General features: G+C 42.7%; 1 protein-coding gene across 1 annotated transcript; it reads left to right on the top strand.

Annotated features, from left to right (window-relative positions):
• The first annotated feature begins 1,361 nt into the window (after window positions 1-1,361).
• On the top strand, window positions 1,362-17,482 carry TM4SF19 (transmembrane 4 L six family member 19). The gene is made up of 6 exons (XM_028505234.2): window positions 1,362-1,599; window positions 6,246-6,353; window positions 8,751-8,952; window positions 9,353-9,430; window positions 12,825-12,994; window positions 16,556-17,482. The coding sequence occupies exons 3-6, from the start codon at window positions 8,770-8,772 to the stop codon at window positions 16,737-16,739; spliced, it is 615 nt and encodes a 204-aa protein (XP_028361035.1). The 5' UTR covers window positions 1,362-1,599; window positions 6,246-6,353; window positions 8,751-8,769; the 3' UTR covers window positions 16,740-17,482.
• Window positions 17,483-21,036: the final 3,554 nt, after the last annotated feature.

Below are 21,036 nucleotides of genomic sequence, written 5' to 3'. Positions count from 1 at the left end.
TAAATTATATAAATGCCTAATCACTGTATTATATACTTTAAAAAGAGAATCATAAAAATGACTACCCCTTGATTTATAATCCCATTCTTGGGAATTTGTCCCAGAGAAATAAACATAGGATAAAAGCTTTATGCATTGCCTCTAATGTAAAAGAAAAACAAAACCCAGCAGCAATCTAAATGTCTAATAAGAAGGATAAATAGGCCTGATTGGATGGCTCAGCTGGTTAGAGTGTCATTCCATACACCAAAAGGCTGCAGGTTTGATTCCTGGTCAGGGCACATACCTAGGTTTCAGGTTCAATCACCGGTCCAGGGAGTTGGGTCATGTACGGGAGGCAACTGATTGATTTCTCTCTCACGTGATATTTCTCCCTTCCTCTCTCTCTAAAATCAATAAACATATCCTCAGGTGAGGATTTTTTAAAAAGACAAATAGCCCTGGCTGGTGTAGCTCAGTGGATTGAGCACAGGCCTGTGAACCAAAGGGTTGCTTGTTCAGTTCCCAGTCAGGGCATGTGCCTGGGTTGCAGGCCAGGTCCCCACATGGGGAATGTGAGGGGCAACCACGCATTGATGTTTCTCTCTCTCTCTTTAAAAGAAAAAAATAAAAATAAAAGAAAAGATAAATTATTGCCTGAGTAATATTATATAGACATTACAAGGATTACTACAAAAGCTGTAGAATCAGGAAAGTTTATGATTTCAAAATTAGTGAAAAAAGTGATATATATTATGATTATAATTATGTAAAATAGATTATGCATATGAACAAAGTCTAAAAAGAAACATGCAAATGTGAAAATAGTTGTATAAAATGTTATGGTGAAGGTTTTCTTATTTCTTAAAGGTTACCTTCATAATGAAGTAATTTTTTAAATGCTAAAAGAGCAGGGAGGGTCACAGATCTCCCATGCAGAGAGCACCACAAAATGCTCATCAGTCTGGTGTGACTGCTACAAATGGTGGTGGTCTGGGGCTTGAACAAAAATGTTAGAAAATGTTAGAAGGCCCCACATAAATGTAAAGGAATCATGCAAACATCCAGTTAGCTAGGAGCAAAGCAGGAGGGTGATAAGGGAAAAAATGGTGGCAGTTCTGCTCATGGCTGTTCTTCCAAAGAGCCTAAGTTGGGCAATAAATGAAACAGATATGGGCAGCTGATGTGTGAAACAGTGTTGCTGCTTGGGAAAGAAGGGAGGATAAGGTACTTCTCACGGGTGCATCCTCTGACTCATTAAGACATTTTAGCTCACGAGGCCATGCCTCCTGGTTCCTTTCTTAGGGTCACATGAAAATGAGCCAAGGGTGGGTCATCAAGACAGATCTCCAGGAAGAGGAAAGATCCTTCAGCAGCAGCCTGTGGGGATCAGTGTGGGGCACACACATACCCACACTCACACCCACACACGCCTGGGTAACCTCTACATATATAGAGAGGCTTGCTGGCCCTCCTCAAGCGTCCTAAATGAGGAGGATCCTCTGGGTCAGGTCCTGCAGGAGTCCCAGGGGAAGCTTGCAGGAGTGCAGGCCCACTCTGAAGACGGAGCCCTTCTCCAGCTTCTTTCTCTTCCATCCTGATTCTTGCCACTGGATGCAGGTAAGCAGAGATGAGAGGGCCCAGGAAGGTAAATGGCCAGGGAACAGTATGGCCCAGCAACTCAGAGCTCAGTCTGCCACTCAGATGAGCCTAGGCTGTGCCACTGAGCAGTTGTGTGACTTCAGGCAATTTATTTAACTTCTCTTTGCCACGGTCTCTCTGTCAACCTCAGTCCTTTACACATACCTCCAGGACTTTTCCCTTCCCAACTTCGCCTGTCTAATACCTCGTTGTCAGTCAAGCAGTAGCTTGGACTGCACTTCCTCCAGGAGGTTCTACCCCACATCCGCAGCACAGGACTTGTTCCTCTCTGTGTCTCCACTACACCGTATGTTGGACACCTCTGCGCGGCACTTGCCTACTGTCTTGTCAGTGTCCTTGCCAGGCTTTATGTTCCTCAAGAGAAGTGTCTGGCAGAAAGCGGTCACTTAAACATTTGACTGTTCATGAAGACGTGAAAGAGAAGCCTGGTTAGATGATGAAGGAGATAGAGAGACACACAGAGAATTTGCAGCCCCTTCCTTCACATGACCAGGTTAATCACTTACATCGTTGCCCAGACTGCTAGCTGATGATTTGTTCACCCAGCCAGGGTCTAAGGTTGGAACACGGCCTCTCCTAAAGCCTGGTTTTAAGGTTTTACCTCATGGTCCTGCACGTCTTCTCAGACAGCAGATTAGCTGATCTCTGCTGATTTCCTGGCTCACATTTTTGGAAGCATTTCTCAGACTATTGTGATTTCTAGGGAAACAAAGTCAAGGAGAGGAAGTAAAATTCAAACTAAGCCCCAGTCCTCCCAGATGGAGTGGCACAGCAAGTGCTTTCGGTGTTAGATCAGCCGGGAGTCTCTGAATTCCTCTCAACCAAAGGCCAGCCTCGGCTTCTTAGTTTTCCCTCTGCACATCCATAGTTTTTAGTTTCCCTTCCAAAACTTTCCTGATAGGAAACTTTTCCATAGAAGAGATTGTCAGGGGGTGGTTATTTGGGTGATCTGTGTCTAGACGGGCCTCAAAGGTGGAATGATTTGAAGGCAGCTGGAGGCGTTATTGAACAAAATCTTCTCCTAGCCTGTGGTCTAGAGAGTGTTCTTCAAAGTCCAGCCACGCACCAATCCCCGCTTGGATCCCTGATGAAATGTCAGTCATCTGAATGGGGTGTGAGTTCAAGTCATTGCTTGTTAACACCTACCAATTGGTTAATTTACTCCAACACAGAGACACACTGAGAGCCCTGCACTCAGTCACTAGACAGTCTGGAGAGGGAGGCTGTCCCGAGGCACACTGGCATCCCCAACTGTGGGAGGACTATTTTCCTGCAGGTGCCCTGCTTCCTGACAGCAAGGCAGGCCCCTCCTGCTGGAGACCTGAGGAGGAAGCAGCTGGTACTAGGGGGCTGAAGTCAGACAAAGAGGCCTCCTGTGATGGACAGCTGGGGGAGAGGGCAGGAGACAGGACACAGTCTCCCTCCCAATTGCTGATTTTCACCCTTCCCTCAGGCCCCTTGTATCCCTGGGATAAGGGCCACTGTTCCTTCCTATCCTACCCTGAACAGCCCCAGCATGTGTCCCTCTCCCCTGAAATCTGAACTTTCTTTCATCAGGGACAAATTATTTAATTCACTGTAAGAAACAAGGCATAGAGAGTGAATACCCTGTGGAGAGGGCACATGGTGAAGGCAACTCATCACACTAAAATGCAAATACCATTGAGGCAGGAAGTCCCCTGTTGGGAGAAGCTCAGGAGGTGGGTCCGGGCTCTGGAGATTAGAGGAAGCAAAAGTCACATAGGACTGGGAGGTGGGGGATGCTGGGGAATGGGGGAGAAGGGCAGCAACTCCCCCAACCAAAAGCCCTACTCAGTGCTATGTGTGACATCAGCCTCTCTACCATAAACATCAGTCTAGACAAATAGAAATGCTAGGCTGTTTTCCAACCAGAACCATCTTTCAGTAATTCACCAAAATCACTAATATAAAGGAAAAGAGAAGAGGCACCTGCTATATGAGGTCTGTCCGGAAAAAGTCCAGCCATTGTTAATATAATGAGAACAGTTTGCATGACACTGATGTGACCTGACAGCCAAGGAGAGGGGACTGGAATACGTGTGCATGAACAATGATAACTCCACTGTACTAGTCAGTGGGGGCATTAGACGCCATTGAGAGCATGTGTGCTGTGTGGCTGTTGCATTCACAATGACTGAGCAAGTAGAGCAACAAATCTGAATCCAATTTTGCATTAAGCTTGAACATTCCTCTACGGAAACTATTTGGATAATTCAGAAGGCCACAGCTATGGGCAACTGGTGCTTAGCAGCTTCATGATGACAATGCATCTGCTCATGCATCACATCTCGTGCAGAGTTTTTGGGCAACACATCAAATCACCCAGATGACTCACCCCCTCTACAGCCCACATCTGGCACACTGCAACTTTCTGGCTTCCCAAAACTAAAAATCACCTTTGAAAGGGAAGAGATTTCAGACCATTAATGAGATTCAGGAAAATACGACAGGGCAGCTGATAGCAATTGGGAGAACTGTGTGAGGTTCCAAGGTGCTTACTTTGAAGGTAACTGGGGCATCATTGTCCTGTGTACAGTGTTTTTTGTATCTTCTTCAATAAGTGTCTATATTTTTCATAGTACGTGGCTGGGTACCTTCTGGGAAGACCTCATATGTTCTTTTGGCCTTTTAAAAAACCAGCAGTTGCTCCTTTGGCCACATACAAGGTGATGTTGTAGACATCAAGACAATGGGCACTGTTCGAGAAGCAATGCCCCACAGATGTCACCAGGGCAAAGCAGGAAGGGTCTGCAGTGTTGCCCAGCATGCAGTGGGCACTGTTGGGAACAAACAAGTTAAGGGCAAGATTCTTGCCAAGAGAATTAATGTACATATTGAGCATACTGGGCACTCTCAGAACCGAGGTAGCTTCCTAAAATGTGTGAAGGAAAAAAGTTAAGAAAAAGAAAAAAGCCAAAGAGAAAGGCGCCTGGGTTCCGCGGAAGCACTAGCCTGCTCCCTACAGAGATGCACACGGTGCGAGAACCAGTGGAAAGGTGCTTGCGCTGCTGGAGCCCTGGCTGGTGAGCTCACAGCATGAGAAGTGTGAAAAAGGTAAACCACCCCGTGCTGAGTTTTAAAAAATAGGAAATTCTAGGCTATCTTTAAAAAAAAAGAGTTCATAAGTTGTAAAACTTTTTTAAAAAGGTATGATAAAATACAAATTTAGGATAGTCATTTCTAGGAAGGAATCCAGGAAGATGGTAGGGCACACTTGAGGCTTCATAATATTAGTGGTAATGGCCTACTTGTAAACTGGTTGTACTTACATGGATGTTGTTTAATTATCCCATACAATTTACAAGTACAAATATATTATACACATTATGTTTAATTCTTTAAACACTGAAATGTTCATTACTGATGTACGTATATGTGTAAGAGAAATAGAGAGAAACTGATCCGTACACTTTTTAAAAAAAATTATGTCCAAAGCCATGTGTTAGAGGGGAGTGGCAAGAGCCTTCAGGTGAAACAGACAGACATGTAACTGAACTGCAAAGTGTCAGCAGGATGTCATGGTACTGACTTTCTTCAGACTCACACTGATGTGAGTGTACCCTACTATTATTACTAGCGCTATGCTATTTCATATTTTTTAAAAAAACAAGAAGTTCACATACCAGTGAAAATATAAAAGGTTATAATGGCTATAAGTAAATGTGTATAGACATGACATTTTAATTTTTAATCAATTTCATTGATATATAGTTAAAGTATACTAAAGTTCACCAATTTTCAGAGTTGTTTGATGAGTTTTGCCAATACATATATTTGTATATGTAGATTTAGAACATTACAATCACCTCAAAAATTTTCCTTATGTCCCTTATATTAATCCCCTCGCCCATCTCCTACCCCTGGCAACCATGGATCTGCTTTCTGTCACTAGTTTTACTTTTTCTAGAATTTCACATGAACAAAACCATGCAGTAAGTAGTCTGTTCCTGGCTTCTTTCACTTAGCATAATACTCTGGAGATTTATTCATGTTGTTGCATGTATCAGTTTTTTTGTTCTTTATGTCCTTGTAGTAGTAATTGCATGAACATACCACAATTTATTCACATTAATGAACATCTGAGTTATTTCTCTCTCTCTCTCTTGTATTTCTCATTTTAATTGATTTTTTTTTATTCTGGTAAAATATATGTAACAAAATGTGTTATCTTAACCATTTGAAAGTATACAATTCAGTGGCATTATTACATTCACAATGCTTTGTAACCATCACCACTATCTATTTCCAAAATGTTTTTTATTACCCTAAACAGAAACTCTGTAATCATTTGCCCCTCCCCACATTCCCCAGTAACCTCTAATCTACTTTCTATTTCTATGGGTTTGTCTGTACTGGATATTTTATATACATATGTAGAATCATAAATATTTGTCCTTTAGTGACTGGCTTGTTTCATTTAGTATAGTTTTTTCAAGTTTCATCCATGTTGTAGCACATAACAAAACCTCATTCCTTTTTATGGCTGAATAATATATATGTGAGATTATACATATATAAAACATTTGTTTATCCATTCATCTGTTGGTGGGCACTTAAGATGTTTTCCTATTTCTAATTTTTAGTTATTATGAATAAATCTGCTATGGACATTCATGTACCAGTCTCTCCATGGACAAGTGGTCTCATTTCTCTTGGATAAATATGTAGAAGTGGAATTACTTGATTATTTGGTAAGTGAATGTTTAACTTTATGAGAAACTGTCAAGTTCATTTTCCAAGTGGTTGGACCATTTGCATCTCACCAGAAGTCTCCGAAAGTTCCACTTGCTCTATACCCTCACCGTCACTTCGTACAATTCAACTTTTTACCTATAACAATTCTAGTGGGTACATAGTAGGGTCTTATTTTAGTTTTAGTTTCTATTTCTCTATGTTGTTTGGTGTCTTTTCATGTTTTTAGTTGTCATTCATATGTATATTTTTTGTGAGATGAAGTAAAATATCTGTTCAAATCTTTTCTCCATTTTTAAATCACTGTTTTTCTTATTATAGTTTAAGAGTTCATTATGTATTCTAGATATACAACCTTTATCAGATTTGTATGTATTCATATTCACAAAATATACATTGTGAATATTTTCTCCTAGAGTGTGGTTTACTTCTTCATTTCCTTTATTATATCTTTTGAAGAGAAACATTTTTTTCAAGAGTTGAATTATGTCTCCTTTAAAAGATTTTATTTTATTTATTTTTAGAGAGGGAAGGGAAGAAGAAAGAGATAGAGAGAGAAACATCAATGTGTGGTTGCTGGGGGTTATGGCCTGCAACCCAGGCATGTACCCTGGCTGGGAATCGAACCTGCGACACTTTGGTTTGCAGCCCGCGCTCAATCCACTGAGCTACACTAGCCAGGGCCAAAATCTTTTTTAAAATAATAAAAATTTGATCATATGTGTGTAGATATATTTCAGAACTCTCTAGTCTGTTCCACTGGTATTATATCTTTATATACATCACTTCACTGTGATGATTACTGTAGCTTTGTAATGTCTTAAAATTACATAGTGTAAGTCCTTCAACTTTGTTTCTCTTTTTTGAAATTGTTTTGGCTAAGCTAGGTTCTTTGAACTTTTATATAAATTTAGATTCAGCTTGTCAACTTTAAAAAAAAAGAAAACCTGCTAAGATTTTGACTGAGAGTACACTGAATTTATGTATCAGTTTAGAAAGAATTGACATGCTAATGATAATTAGTCTTTTGACCCATGAACATGGTATGTATCTGTTTATTTATGTCTCCTTTAATTTTTCTTAGCAATGTTTTGTAATTTTTAGTGTACAGGTCTTGCACATATTTTGTTAAATTTATCCATAAATATTTTCTAATTTTATGCTATTGTAAATGGTATTTTTTTATATTTTCACAATTTATCGTTGCTTATATATAGAAATACAATAACATTTTTGTATGTGAATGTTTTATCCTGTGACCTTGCTAAACTCATCTATCAGTGCTGGTAACTTTTGATAGATTCCTTAGTCTTTCTTTTTTTTAGACTTTATTTTATTTTTTGACAGAGGGCAAGGGAGGGAGAGAGGGAGAGAAACATCAATGTGTGATTGCCTCTTGCGCCCCCTAGTGGGGACCTGGTCTGCAACCAAGGCATGAACCCTGACAGAATCGAACCAGCAACCCCTTGATTCGCAGGCTGGTGCTCAATCCACTGAGCCACAGCAGCCAGAGCTATTTATTTATTTATTTATTTATAGAAGGGAAGGAAGGGAGAGAGAGAAGAAGAGAAACATCAATGCGTGGTTGCCTCTCAAATGCCCCATTCGGGAACCTGGCCCACAACCCAGGCACGTGCCCTAACTGGTAATCAAACCATCGACCCATTGGTTTGCAGGCTTGTGTTCAATCCACTGAGCCACGCCAGCCAGGGCAAGAATTTTCTGCTAATATAATCATGGTACCTGTGAATACTGACAGTTCTTCTTCCTTTCTTATCTGTGTAGTTTTGATTCTTCTCATTTTCTTATTGCAATGTAAAGGACCTCCTGTACAATGTTGAATGAAACTGGTGACAATGGCATCTTTAAAATGACATCTTTTAAAGAGAGGATGACACCCTTAAAAATTTGTTTTTCTGTACCAAGTAGAAATAATCATTGGCTATAATAGAGACCCAAGCAAAACATGAGGAGAAGAAGTTGGCAGAAAATGGCCCTGGCTGGCATAGCTCAGTGGATTGAGCGCGGGCTGGGAACCAAAGTGTCCCAGGTTCGATTCCCAGCCAGGGTACATTCCTGGGTTGCAGGCCATAACCCTCAGCAACCACACATTGATGTTTCTCTCTCTCTCTCTCTCTCTCTCTCTCTCTCTCCCTCCCCTCTCTAAAAAATAAATAAATAAAAAATCTAAAAAAAAAAAAAAAAAAAAGAAGTTGGCAGAAAATGGAGCAATTAAATTCTATCCATTGGGGAATATTTATAAGAGGCAGAGTTTTTCAGCAAATTCTTTGGCTCTTCTTGATCTGACCCTGGGAGGTGACAATATCTATAGTCTGTTTCTCCTGGCCCATGCTCCCAGTAGCAGAGCTACCATGATCTTCCTTCCATTGTTTCAGGACACTGTCCCTTCCCTTCATGATGGCATGCTCAAGGACCTGCTCCCGCATCCTGGGGCTGAGTCTCGGGACTACAGCCCTATTTGCTGCTGGGGCCAACATGGTGCTCCTCTTTCCTAACTGGGATGTGACCTACCTGTTGAGGGGCCTCATTGGCAAGCATGCCATGCTGGGCTCTGGGCTCTGGGGAGGAGGCCTCATGGTAAGTGTCCTGGGTTCCCTTTGTGTGAACTCCCAAAGTGCCCCTCAGGGGTGGAGCAGGGAGGTGATGGGGGAGGAGTGTTTTGATTCCTTGCAAGTTTGATCTAACAGACTGGTCTTGAGTCTACATCAACTCCAAGGGATGGAAGACTCTAGGAAAACCTGTCAAAGGTGCCTGAATTTTGGACTAGGCATACTAAGTGTGAACATTGCCATCAATAGAGTTATACCAAACTAATCATCCAAAATGGAGTTCTGACATTCAAAGCCAACCCTTCTGGGAAAGACAAGATAATCAAATCCATGTGAGATGCCCAACTACTCTATTTCAACAGCCACAGGTGGCAGCTAGAAATGTAAATTACCCAGTCTCTTCGTAACAACTTTCTCTCCTCTCCCAGGTACTCATTGCAGCTACCCTCATCTCCTTGATGGGCTGGAGGCGTGGCTGCTTCAGCAAGAGCAGGCCCTGCCGAAGCGTAAGCACCCGATTCCACTCTTCTAATACCTGGAATGTCCCCACATTCTATTACTTCAGAGTCAGAGTGATCAAAAGGCAATTTTGATCTTGGGGTTTTAAGTTAGGTCGGGATCATCCCCCTTAACTTTTATGAGCCTCAGGTCCTTACCTGTAACATGGAAGTTAACAGGATCAAGTCAATGATCCTGTTATTTAATGAGCCATAAATGTCTGTGCAAATGTGAGAACTGTTTTTATTATTTGTTAGCCTATTGAACAATATGGGCATGATTTAAGTACATTGTAAATCATGTGTTTTTGATAGAAAATGTCCTATTTTGCTTAATTTTACTGAGAGCTGGAAGTTTCTCCAGAGATCATCTAATGACTGAATTCTTCCCACCCCCCCGCACAGGTTTTTGCCTACTGCATAGGTCACAATAGCAGAATTCAGTTGCAGAATTGGAGGCTTCTTAAATTCTTTTTTTCTGAAGCCATTCTCTTAATTTATTTTTTAAAATTAACATTATTGTTGTTCAATTACAGTCATCTGTATTTTCTCCCCAACCCCAGCCAAATCCACCTCCCTCCCTTGCTTCCACCCTCCCCCTTGGTTTTGTCCATGTGTCCTCTGTTCCCTCCCCCTCCCCTCTAGCTATTGTTAGATCATTCTTAATTTTAATTACTCTGGTTATATTTTGTTTGTTTTTTCCTTTTGTCGAGTATGTTCTAGTTAAAGGTGAGATCATATGGTATTTGTCCCTCACCACCTGGCTTATTTCACTTAGCATAATGCTCTCCAGTTCCATCCACGCTGTCCAAAGGGTAGGAGCTCCTTCTTTCTCTCTGCTGTGTAGAATTCCATTCTGTAAATGTACCATCATTTTTTGATCCATTCATTTCCTGATGGGCACGTAGGTTGTTTCTAGCACTTGGCTATTGTAAATTGTGCTGCTATGAACATTGGGGTGCATAGATTCTTTTGGATTGGTGTTTCAGAGCTCTTAGGGTATAATCCCAACAGCGGGATTGCTGGGTCAAAAGGTAGTTCCATGTTTAGTTTTTTGAGGAAATTCCATACTGTTTTCCACAGTGGCTGCACCAGTCTGCATTCCCACCAACAGTGCACTAGGGTTCCCTTTTCTCCACATCCTTTCCAACACTTGTTTGTTGATTTGTTTATGATGGCCATTCTGACCTGTGTGAGATGGTATCTCATTGTGGTTTTATTTGCATCTCTCTGATGGCTAGTGATGCTGAGCATCTTTTCATGTGTCTCTGGGCCCTCTGTATGTCCTCCTTGGAGAAATGTCTGTTCAAGTCTTTTGCCCATTTTTCTTTTTCTTTTTTTTAAGATTTTATTTTTTTTATTTATTTTTAGAGAGAGGAGGAGGGAAGGAGAAAGAGAGGAAGAGAAACATCAATGTATGGTTGCCTCTTGCACCGCCCCCCCCCTCCATAGTGGGGACCTGGCCTGCAACCCAGGCATGTACCCTGACTGGAAGTCGAACCAGTGACCCTTTGGTTCACAGGCCCACACTCAATCCACTGAGCTACACTAGCCAGTGTTTTTGCCCATTTTTCAATTGTTTTTTTTGTCTTCCTGGAGTGGAGTCCTGTGAGTTCTTTATATATTTTGGAGATCAAGCCCTTGTCTGAGGTGTCATTGGCAAATATGTTTTCCCATAAGGTTGGCTCTCTTTTCATTTTAATGCTGTTTTCTTTAGCCACGCAGAAGCTTTTTAATTTGATGAAGTCCCATTTGTTTATTCTTTCCTTTATGTCCCTTGCTTTAGGGGACATATCTGTGAAGATGTTCTGTGGAATGTCTGAGATTTTCTTGCCAATGTTTTCTAGAACTTTTATGGTGTTACAACTTATATTTAAGTATTTTATCCACCTTGAGTTTATTTTCGTGTATGGTGTAAGTTGGTGATCCAGTTTCATTTTTTTGCATGTAGCTGTCCAGCTCTCCCAACACCATTTGTTGAAGAGGCTATTTTTGCTCCATTTTATGCTTCTTTCCCCTTTGTAATGACTGGATTCTAATCTAACCTCTCTATTTTATAGATAACAGAGCTGAGGCTCAGAATAAATTTGCACTTTATTAATTACAGCATCATCTATATTTATTTGAAAACTTTCAGTATTCTTATACATTATATTGCTTATTCAGTCTCAGTCCTGTGAATGTGTGGCCTCCTTGCAGTAACTCCACAGTCTGCTTTGATGTCTGCAGCCCATATGTTGGGAACCCCACTGATTCAGAACTATATGTTAAAGAATTAAATATAAACACCCTCACATTTCATTTACTATCTGTTCTCAGTCATATCTGGTTTTCCCCTAGTCAGATGCTTCTCAGACTTGAGTGTACATCAGAATCCCTGCAGGGTTTGTTAAAACATAGATGGCTGGGCCCCACCCCCAGAGTTTCTGATTCAGTAGGTCTGGCATAGAGTGGGAAAATCTGTATTGTTTATAGGTTTCCAGGTGATGTGATGCTGCTGGGACAGGGACCACATTCTGAGAAATACTCTCCTAGGCTTGCATCAGACTAAGTCATCATGAATCTTTTAACTTAGAGTCAAAATGTACTACATACTTTTCTCTGGGCCCTCCTGAGCTCCAAACTAGCTTGACATCATGGGGAAATGACTATAATTCTGTACAAAGACTATTTATATGTTTTATTTAAATGTTAAAAATATGTATTCTTTGGAAGGGAGAAAAAAATCCAGTATCCTGGGAAAGAGGCCAATTTGGAAGCAAGTTAGAATCCTGCCAAGAAAAATAAACTTTTATCTTTTGGGAGGAAAGAGTGGCATACAGACTAGAAAAGTACAGGGACAGAATTGGTGTCATTTCAGAGTTGACTAATTTTTCTGTCTCTGTTTCTCTTCTTCTCTGTCTCACTCCTTCCTTTCTTTCCTAACTTCCTTCCCACCTCCCTCCCTTCCTTACTTTAGTGCTTGAGTTGAAAAAGACAGGAATCAGGGATAGAAGCTTCAAACTTTTGAAAATACAGCTTTCCCTTAAAACAGTAAGAAGTGGGCATGTGATAATCTGATCCTTTAACTCAGAGGCTAAATGACTGCAATCTGAAGTTCAAAGGTTTTGATGGCGACCTGTTAAGAAGCTCTGAAGAGCCTGCTGAGTCAGGGAGATCCAGGTTCAAGTACCAGTTTCCCCCCTTTTCAGTTCTTTCTCTTCCATCCTTTCCTAGCTCTACCCAGTGACCCTTCATTAGCCACCCTAACTTGTTAAGCTTTAAAGGAGATGCCATGGGTAGGAGTAGTCCCATTTTATATTACAGGAGACGACATGAGCACCAGAGAGGTTTCCAGGTGGTCCCACAAGTCACCTAGTCATGGCCCTACCTCAGGCTTACTGTTTCTTCCCTTCCTCTGCAGATTCTCACTGCTCTGTTGTCAAGTGGCCTGGCTATGCTTGGAGCTTTGATTTGCTTTATCACTTCTGGAGTAGCCCTGAAAGATGGTCCTTTTTGCATGTTTGATATCTCATCCTTCAACCAGACACAAGCTTGGAAATATGGTTACCCATTCAAAGATTTACATAACAGGTAAATGGGTGGAGACTTGAATGGATTTGCAGCCTTTTCAAGACAGGGAGAATGGAGAGAAAGAGGGAAGGAAGGAGTGAGGAAAGAGAGACAGACAGACAGTCAGACAGACAGGCTACAAACTCCTTTTGGTGATGCATTCCACATCCCTCTCCTCTGATGCTCAAAAATGCAACAACAGAGCTTCCTCCACCCATGTTCTGCCACCAGGCTCCTCTGGCCACGTGGCCTGCTAGCTGCTCTGCCTGCCTCCCACCTCAACCATGGCCAAGCCCCTGACTGACCATGAGAAGCGGTGACAGATCAGCATCCCTGGTATCCTAGAAATGGAAAAAGTGGCGGAGCTGAAGAAGGGTTTCAACCGGCACCTGCACTTCATGCTGGTCAAGGACTGCAACAGGGCTACCATTCATGACTACTTTTTTCATGCTGGCACACATGGTGTGCACCACCTGGAGGGGAGCTGGATCCACAGGGAACGGTACTACTGGAAGAAGTGCCCCAAGAGGGTTTATTACCTTTCTTTGGAATTTTACATGACAAACATTACAGAACACCGTGATCAACCTTGGCCTGCAAAATGCCTGTGATGAGGTCATTTACCAGCTTGGATTGGATATAGAGGAGTTAGAAGAAATGGAAGAAGATGCTGAGCTTGCCACTGGTGGTCATGGGAGGCTTGATGCCTGCTTCTTGTATTCCATGCCAATCCTGGGACTTTCAGCCTATGGAAATGGCATTCCATCTGAATATGGAATCTTCAATCAGAAGATCTGAGATGGCAGTTGAAAAAAGGGGATATAGAATCATATGGAGACTACTGGTCAAGATGGCAGCACTGGTAAACACAGCTTGCCTCCTCAGACAACCATGCCAAAATTACAACTAAAATATAGAATAACTATCACTCAGAACTGTCAGAAATTGAGTTGAATGGAAGTCTGACAACTATGGAATTAAAGAAACCACATTTAGCAGACTGGTAGGAAGGGCAAAGACGTGGAATGGGCTTGGGCTGGTCCCACATCCACGTGTGGTGGGTAAAATTTCTGGAGGTATATCTCAGGAGTGAGGAGTCCTAGCCCCACACTGGACCTCCCAGTCCAGGGTTCTAGTGCCAAGAAGATAAGCCCCCATAACTTCTATCTGCAAAAACTCGAGGGATTGAGTCAGCAGAAGAAACTTCTGGAGTCCCAAGCAGTTCCCCTTAAAGAACCCACACAGAGACTTACTCAGACTCACTTCCTCTTAGCTCCAGCAATGGGGTAGCAGCATGAAAGTCACCAGTGCCATATAGGGAGGAACTGAAGTGTCTGGCATCAAGGCAGGAGCTGGGGGTATAGCTTTCTCCCAGTCAGAAAGGCAGACAAAGGCCATTGTTCCTTTTCTGAACCCTTCCCCCATAGAGCCACAAAATCAGCAGGTAGAAGCCATATCTGAGACTCCATCAACCTGGCTAACATTGTTTACCCCACCCTAGATATCCCCTGAGGCCCTGTCCCACCCAATTTACCAGCCCATCCAAGCTGTTAACAGTGGCTTTTCCATATGAATGGCTGGTCTTGGCTCATGCGTTGCAATTTCCTAAATCCTACCAAACAAACAATAGCCAGTGAGCTCCTAGCCTCAATACCTGTTGCTAAGTGGTCCCAGGCCTTGCACTACCAGCAGCCACCTTAGATTCACAGCTTGACTTTTCCTGGGAATATACAAACTCAGCATAAGTAGCAGTCATTTCAGATTGCTTTATAGTTCATACCAGGTGGCCCCTGGCAGAACACAGGTTGGGGTTGACCTTGGCCTACACCACCCAGGAAACTCCAGTGCCTGGGTACCCAGTGGAGAACTACAGACCATGTCAGAGCACCACCCTCGTGCCCCTGCATAGCTAATCCTGCACAGAGGGCAGAGGTTGGTGGTCAGTGGTTACAGCCAGTCCTTGCAGCTGACTGGCCTGGGTAAATCCTTCCCATTGACCTGCCAACAGCAACCAAGGATCAACTACAAGAGAAGGGGATACTTAGCTCACATGGAGAGCACACCTTGAGTACCCAGCTTGGGTCATAGGGGAGGCTGTGCCACTGGACCCTACAGGACACACCTACTACATTAGGCCATGCTACCAAGACAGGGATCATAGCAGCTCTGCCTAATACATAGAAACAAACACAGGGAGGCTGCCAAAATGAAGAGACAAAGAAACATGACCCAAATGAAAGAACAGACCAAAACTCCAGAAAAAGAACTAAACAAAATGGAGATAAGCAATCTACCAGATGCAGAGTACAAAACACTGGTTATAAGAATGCTAAAGGAACTTAGTGAGGACCCCAGCAGCATAAAAAGATCCAGTCAGAAATGAAGGATATAAAGAACAATTTACAGGGAAAGAACAGTAGAGTGGATGAAGCCAAGTATCAAATCAGCGATTTGGAATGTAAGGAACCAAAAAACAACCAATCAGAACAACAAGAAGGAAAAAGAATCCAAAAAATCCCCCAAGGATAGTATAATCAGTTTCTGGGACAACTTCAAGTGTTCTAACATTTGCATCATAAGAGGTGCCATAGCAGAAGGGCAACACAAAGGGCAAGAAATTGGAAATCTATTAGAAAAAAATAATGAAAGAAAATTTCCCTAATTTTGTGAAGGAAATAGACATGCAAGCCCAGGAAGCATAGAGAGTCCCAGACCAGATGGATGCAAAGGGGCCCACTCCAAGACAAATCACAATTAAAATGCCAAAGGTTAAAGACAAAGAGTAATGTTAAAAGCTGCAAGAGAAAAGCAGCGGAGTTTCTGTAAGACTGTCAGCTGATTTCTCAAAAGAAACTTTGTCAGGTAGAAGGAACTGGCAAGCAATATTCAAAGTCATGAAATGCAGGGACCTACGGCCCAGGTTGTTCTACCCATCAAAGCTATCATTTAGAATCAAAGGGCAGATAAAGAGCTTCCCAGACAAGAAAAAATGAAAGGAGTTCATCATCACCAAACCATTAGTATATGAAATGTTAAAGGGACTTATTTATGAAAAAGAAGAAGATCAAAACTATGAATAATAAAATGGCAAAAAATACAAATCTATCAACAATTGAATCTAAAAAACAAACTAAGTAAACAAGAAGAACAGAGACAGAATCATGGATACAGAGAGCATTTTGATGGTTGCCAGATGGGAGGGGGGTGTGAGGGATCGGGTGAAGAGGTGAGAGGATTAAGAAGTACAAATAGGTAGTTACAGAATAGCCATGGGGATGTAAAGTACAGTATAGGAAATGGAGTAGCCAAATAACTTATAAGCATGATCCATTGGCGTGAACAATGGTGTGGGGATTGCCTGAGTGGGGTGCTGGGTAGAGGAGGGCAAAGGGAGAAAAGCTGGGACAACTGTAATAGGATAGTCAATAAAATATAATTTAAAAATGCGACAATAGTCACCCTTAAGAGTCTAGGCCTGTGACTTTAACTTGGGTGGTGGAGGCCCCAGCTGTCTATTGAGATTACTCATTTAGCTTTTCTTACTTATTCCTCAACCCATGGTCTCTTTAATTTTTGGGACAGGAATTATTTATATGACTATTCACTCTGGAATTCTGTCTGCCTGGAGCCTTTTAAAGCTGTCATCTGGCATGTGTCCTTCTTCTCCGCCCTTTTGTGCATCAGTCTCCTCCAGATTCTCCTGGTGGTCATTAATTTCTTCAACACTTTGCTGGACCTTTTCTGCAGCCTCTGTGAGAAGTCATAACTGATGCTCTTTCATGGACGGGAGTTTTCATCAGGAGCTGCCTTGAATCCTTTCTGCTACTAGGATTTATGGGTATGAATGATAAACAAACTTCCCTTTTAGGTATTCCTGTAGTAATAATAATAATTCCTTGTATGCATATTGTAATGCATTTTAAATCACATTGTAAACTGCAAGATGATATATTAGTAGGAGGAATACTTGTCATTATTATTGTGTAAGAGCTCACAGTCCATAAAATGTCCTCCAGTTATGATCTCACTTCAGCCTCTCAAGAACCCCATAAAATTTGCCACATGTAACAAAGAAAGTCAGAGCTCCTAGAGGATGGTGGATTTGCTGCCCAAAAGCTCAACTAGGTTCAGGTAAAGCCATCACCTGAGCCCCTAACTTCTACATTCAAGTTCACCAGTTGTTATGAACTAAACTGTGTGCCCCCCAAATTGGCAGGTTGAAGCCCTAACACCTAATGTGATTTTATTTGGAGAAAAGACCTGTGAGGAGCTACTTAAGATTAAACGAAGTCATAAAGGAAGGACCCTAATCCAGTAGGGCTGGCATTCGTATAAGAAGAGGATGCAATTGATACCAAATCTCTCTATACAAGCACAGAGGAAAAGGACATATAAGGATATAGCCAGACAGCTGCCATCACTAAGGAAAAAGGCCTCAGTAGACACTAACCTTTTTGGCACCCAGCTCTTGAACTCTCAGCCTCCAGAAAATAAATTTTTGTTGTTTAAGCCATCCAGCCTGCAGTATTTTGTTACAGCATCCTGAACTGATTAATCCACCAGTGTTCTTTTTATTAGTGCAGTGCAGTTCATTAAGTGGTATACACTGAGTACCCACTGTGTACCTGGTATTCATTGCTCTGTTTGCTGAGGATCCAAAGATGATTAAGATATGGTCCTTGACCTTGGATCTTTCCCTGTCCTTGAAGAGCTCATGGTCAGGGTAGAGAAACAAACACATACCAATAATTTAAAGCTATATGGTAAGGGCCATGTTAGAGGTCAACATAGGGTATAATGAGAGCTCAGAGGAACAGTGAACCTCCAAGGAAGGGATCTGTGAGAGATCAAGGAAGGCTTCAGCTGTCTCTGAGCTGATTCAAACAAAGGGAGGAAAGGTTTCCCAGCAGAGGAAACAGCACATTCAAGAGCCTGGGGGGTGGGGGAGAGACACGGAATGGGGTATGTGAAGGACTAGGATGTCACAGCTGCTTCTAATGTGGAACGGGGAAAGCAGAGGACCTCCATTTCTCCCATGTTAGGACCTTTGGTCAGGGTGGTGCTGGATGGTGAGTAGAGTCAGGTGTGGGATGAAGGAGATCCTGGTGGGAAGGTTTGATGGGCAGGGAAAATGATGAAGCAGGCAGAAGTATCCTGGGAGGACCCAGGAAGATGGGTACACTCAAGAGAAGAGATAGTAGGCAGGTCCAAGAAATGAATCAGAGAACCCCAGGCTCTGAGGCCACAGAGTAGGCTAAGCCTGGAAGGGAATGTGGAGACCCAGATGCTGCTATATCTACTCCATAGTCCCTTGGACCCCAGCTCCATCCCAGCACTAACCCAGATTGGCGAGGAGCTGCTAAGCACCAGAGGCTTCCAGAATACAGCGATTCTTCTGTTCTCAGGGCTACTCAGCAGGACTGAGGAGCATGGCTGTCTTCAGACAGCCAAGCTAGCAGAACTTGTAGAAGTCAGGTCACTCTAAACACCATCTCACCCTTTCCTATCTGGAGCTGATAGTTCAATAGACCTTCCCAGGGTGGGGAAGGTGGACACATAGAACTATCAGGGACAGAAAAAGGCATAGCCTATTGTGGGGAGGCTCTGCTCACAGGCCCCTTCTCACCCCATTCATCACAGATGAGAATAAGTCTACCAAGACATGATCTGCCTGGGGAGGAAAGATGGCTGTTCTCTCAAAGGAGAAGGGCCAGAAGCCTGTTCCTCAATGGGCTTTTATTGGGTTTAATTTGCATAGGGATACAGGTAAAGCTTGTCAATCATTGTCAGGCAGTAATGATCAAACAATAGATAACATTCAAAGAACTATTGAGGGCTTATTCTGAGTCAGTGTCAGTTAGCTAAAGGCCTATAAAACTTTGGGAAATGAAACAAACTCATTTCATGCTTGGACCCTTATTGAGGGTATTCTTACCAAAGCAGGTCTCACAGGATTTTATGTATTCTTTCTTAGGCCTGATCACCCCAGGGAACCGCCCATTCCTGCCCAGGTCTGCACCCCCCTCTAGCATTGTTCCAGGCTTAAGTCAGGCAGGGGAAGTAAGGCAGTCAAGAGATTAGGAGACTTTTCACAGACAGAATGAGGACTCAGGCTATGTCAAAGCTGAGGGGTGAGGGTCCATCACCCGCTTTTTCTATAGCCTCCCAAGTCCTTCCCTGAGGGCCCCTTTGTGACTGTGCCTGTTTTAGGTCATTCCTTCCTTAAGAAATCTTACCCATCATTGGCTAACTGGTCATCTACCCAGGGTCAGTCAGGGTGAAGTAAAAGGAGCAGAGGCTACGCCCCTGCCAGGGAGATAAGCTTTGTCTCCTTAGTGGCTTATAGTCCCAAGGTCTCTCACTCAGCCTTAGCCATGGGGGGTTATAGATTCTGAAACCAGGCAGGGTGGTTCTCAACAGCTATTGAGTAGACAGGGTGTCCTGAGGTCCAGACACCCCATCATACATCCACTTATAGTATCCAAGAAGAATTGCCTGCGTCTGTCTCACATTTCCCTGTTGGTTGATTTAGTTTCAGGGTTATGGTTAGAATGTGCCTGATTCACAGGAGCTTCTCCAGCATGGGAAAGGTACTGAGCCCATCACCTACTTAATGGAGAATTTAAAGATAATTTATGTCTAGGTTGGGACATGTTAGGCACACATACACATATTCATGCACACTCACACATGCCAGGTCCACAGTCCCCATCCTGGCTCAGCTCTACTCTGGTGGCTCAGCAGAACATTGAGGTAGAAACATCAGTCATTGGCACTAAGACAATTCACAGTGAAGAGTTGTCTCTTGCCTGAGCCTCTTCCATCCTTTCAGGAACCCCAGACTGATGTTATTGTAGACCTTAATGGGACTTCAAAAGACAATGTCTGCAACCTCTGCCTCAGATAGGCCAATTGTTCTCTCCTTCAGATTCTGCACATTTAGGGTAGATCTTCCTACAGTTGGCTGCTGACACTCATAGATCTCAAAGTGCGCAAGGTCAAAAACAGAAGTCTGGGAGTAGATCCCACAGCCCCTTCTCCAATCCCACCAGCTGAGGGGTTCAATGTTCTTGAATCTAGAGATGAGCTAGAACAGCTCACTTACCTTTTCTCTTCACAACTGAATTTACTGTGATTGGGAAGGGCTGTGGTGAGGAGGGAGAAGGACCTTGGAGAGGCAATAGGGAAAGAAGACGACAGCAGAGGAGAGGGGGTTCTGTACTCAGTCTACCATAGACCTCTACACATGGCTGCCCTCTGTGAGATTCTGGAAGGCATCTGCATCCCCTTCCTTCTACCTACATCCCAGGACCATCTCACCTTCAGAATGGGTTTTCACCTTGTTTTTTTTTCTCCCCAAATGAAATCTACATCTGGCTCTTGGCTTGACTTCCAACCAAGCTTTGGGCAGAGAGGCCGATGCTACTCTGTTTATCAGGACAGTGTTAAATAAACATTTTATTAAGAAGAAGAGATGTCTGTTTCCTACCTTGTACGTGCCTTTTTAAACATCATCCTGGAATGAAGAAAACGTTGCTTTGTTTGTAATCCTGCTCAGAGAAGAGTAGGCGCATCTTTAGAATAGGCTTGTCCTTCAGCTTTCTGTTATAGCAAGTGACTCTCCATTTAAAAATAATTAGTATAGCCCACTGTTCCCAGCCAAATCTGTTCACTCTTTAGGGAAAAGCCTGGGTTTTATTCACTTTTGTATCTCCAGTGCCTAGTACAGATGACATAAAATGTTTATTGAATTGAATTATGCACCAGCTCTTCTGTGTTTTCAGTTGACCTGTAGTAGATAGGGTGAGAGAAACATAGATGAAGAACTCATTAAAGATGAGAAAAAGTCTGCATCATAGGGGTATGATTTCTTAATGCTGGTGAAACAGCCAGGTGAAAACAAACTATCTGTCCCTAGGAGACATTGGACTTCTGTACCAGGCAGGGGCCAGGCTGGTCTATAAATTGATGACCCAGCCCAAGATGGGGCTGGTGCTGCTGAACCAAGGGGCAGCAAAGAGGGCATGATTAAGGCAGCATTGAGCTGGTGCTAGGTGCACACC

This window comes from Phyllostomus discolor, chromosome 2 (genome assembly GCF_004126475.2).
Source record: "Phyllostomus discolor isolate MPI-MPIP mPhyDis1 chromosome 2, mPhyDis1.pri.v3, whole genome shotgun sequence".
In the NCBI taxonomy this organism is placed as follows: Eukaryota; Metazoa; Chordata; class Mammalia; order Chiroptera; family Phyllostomidae; genus Phyllostomus; species Phyllostomus discolor.
Note: the sequence above shows the minus strand (reverse complement) of the source record. Positions and strands in the feature narration are given on the sequence as shown.

Excerpts from the sequence above, each read along its gene's own strand:
- TM4SF19 (XM_028505234.2), top strand. The coding sequence starts at position 8,770 with ATGATGGCATGCTCAAGGACCTGCTCCCGCATCCTGGGGCTGAGTCTC. Across the intron at positions 8,953-9,352 it reads TCTGGGGAGGAGGCCTCATG|GTACTCATTGCAGCTACCCT; the intron begins GTAAGTGTCCTG and ends CTCCTCTCCCAG. Across the intron at positions 12,995-16,555 it reads TTCAAAGATTTACATAACAG|GAATTATTTATATGACTATT; the intron begins GTAAATGGGTGG and ends TTTTTGGGACAG.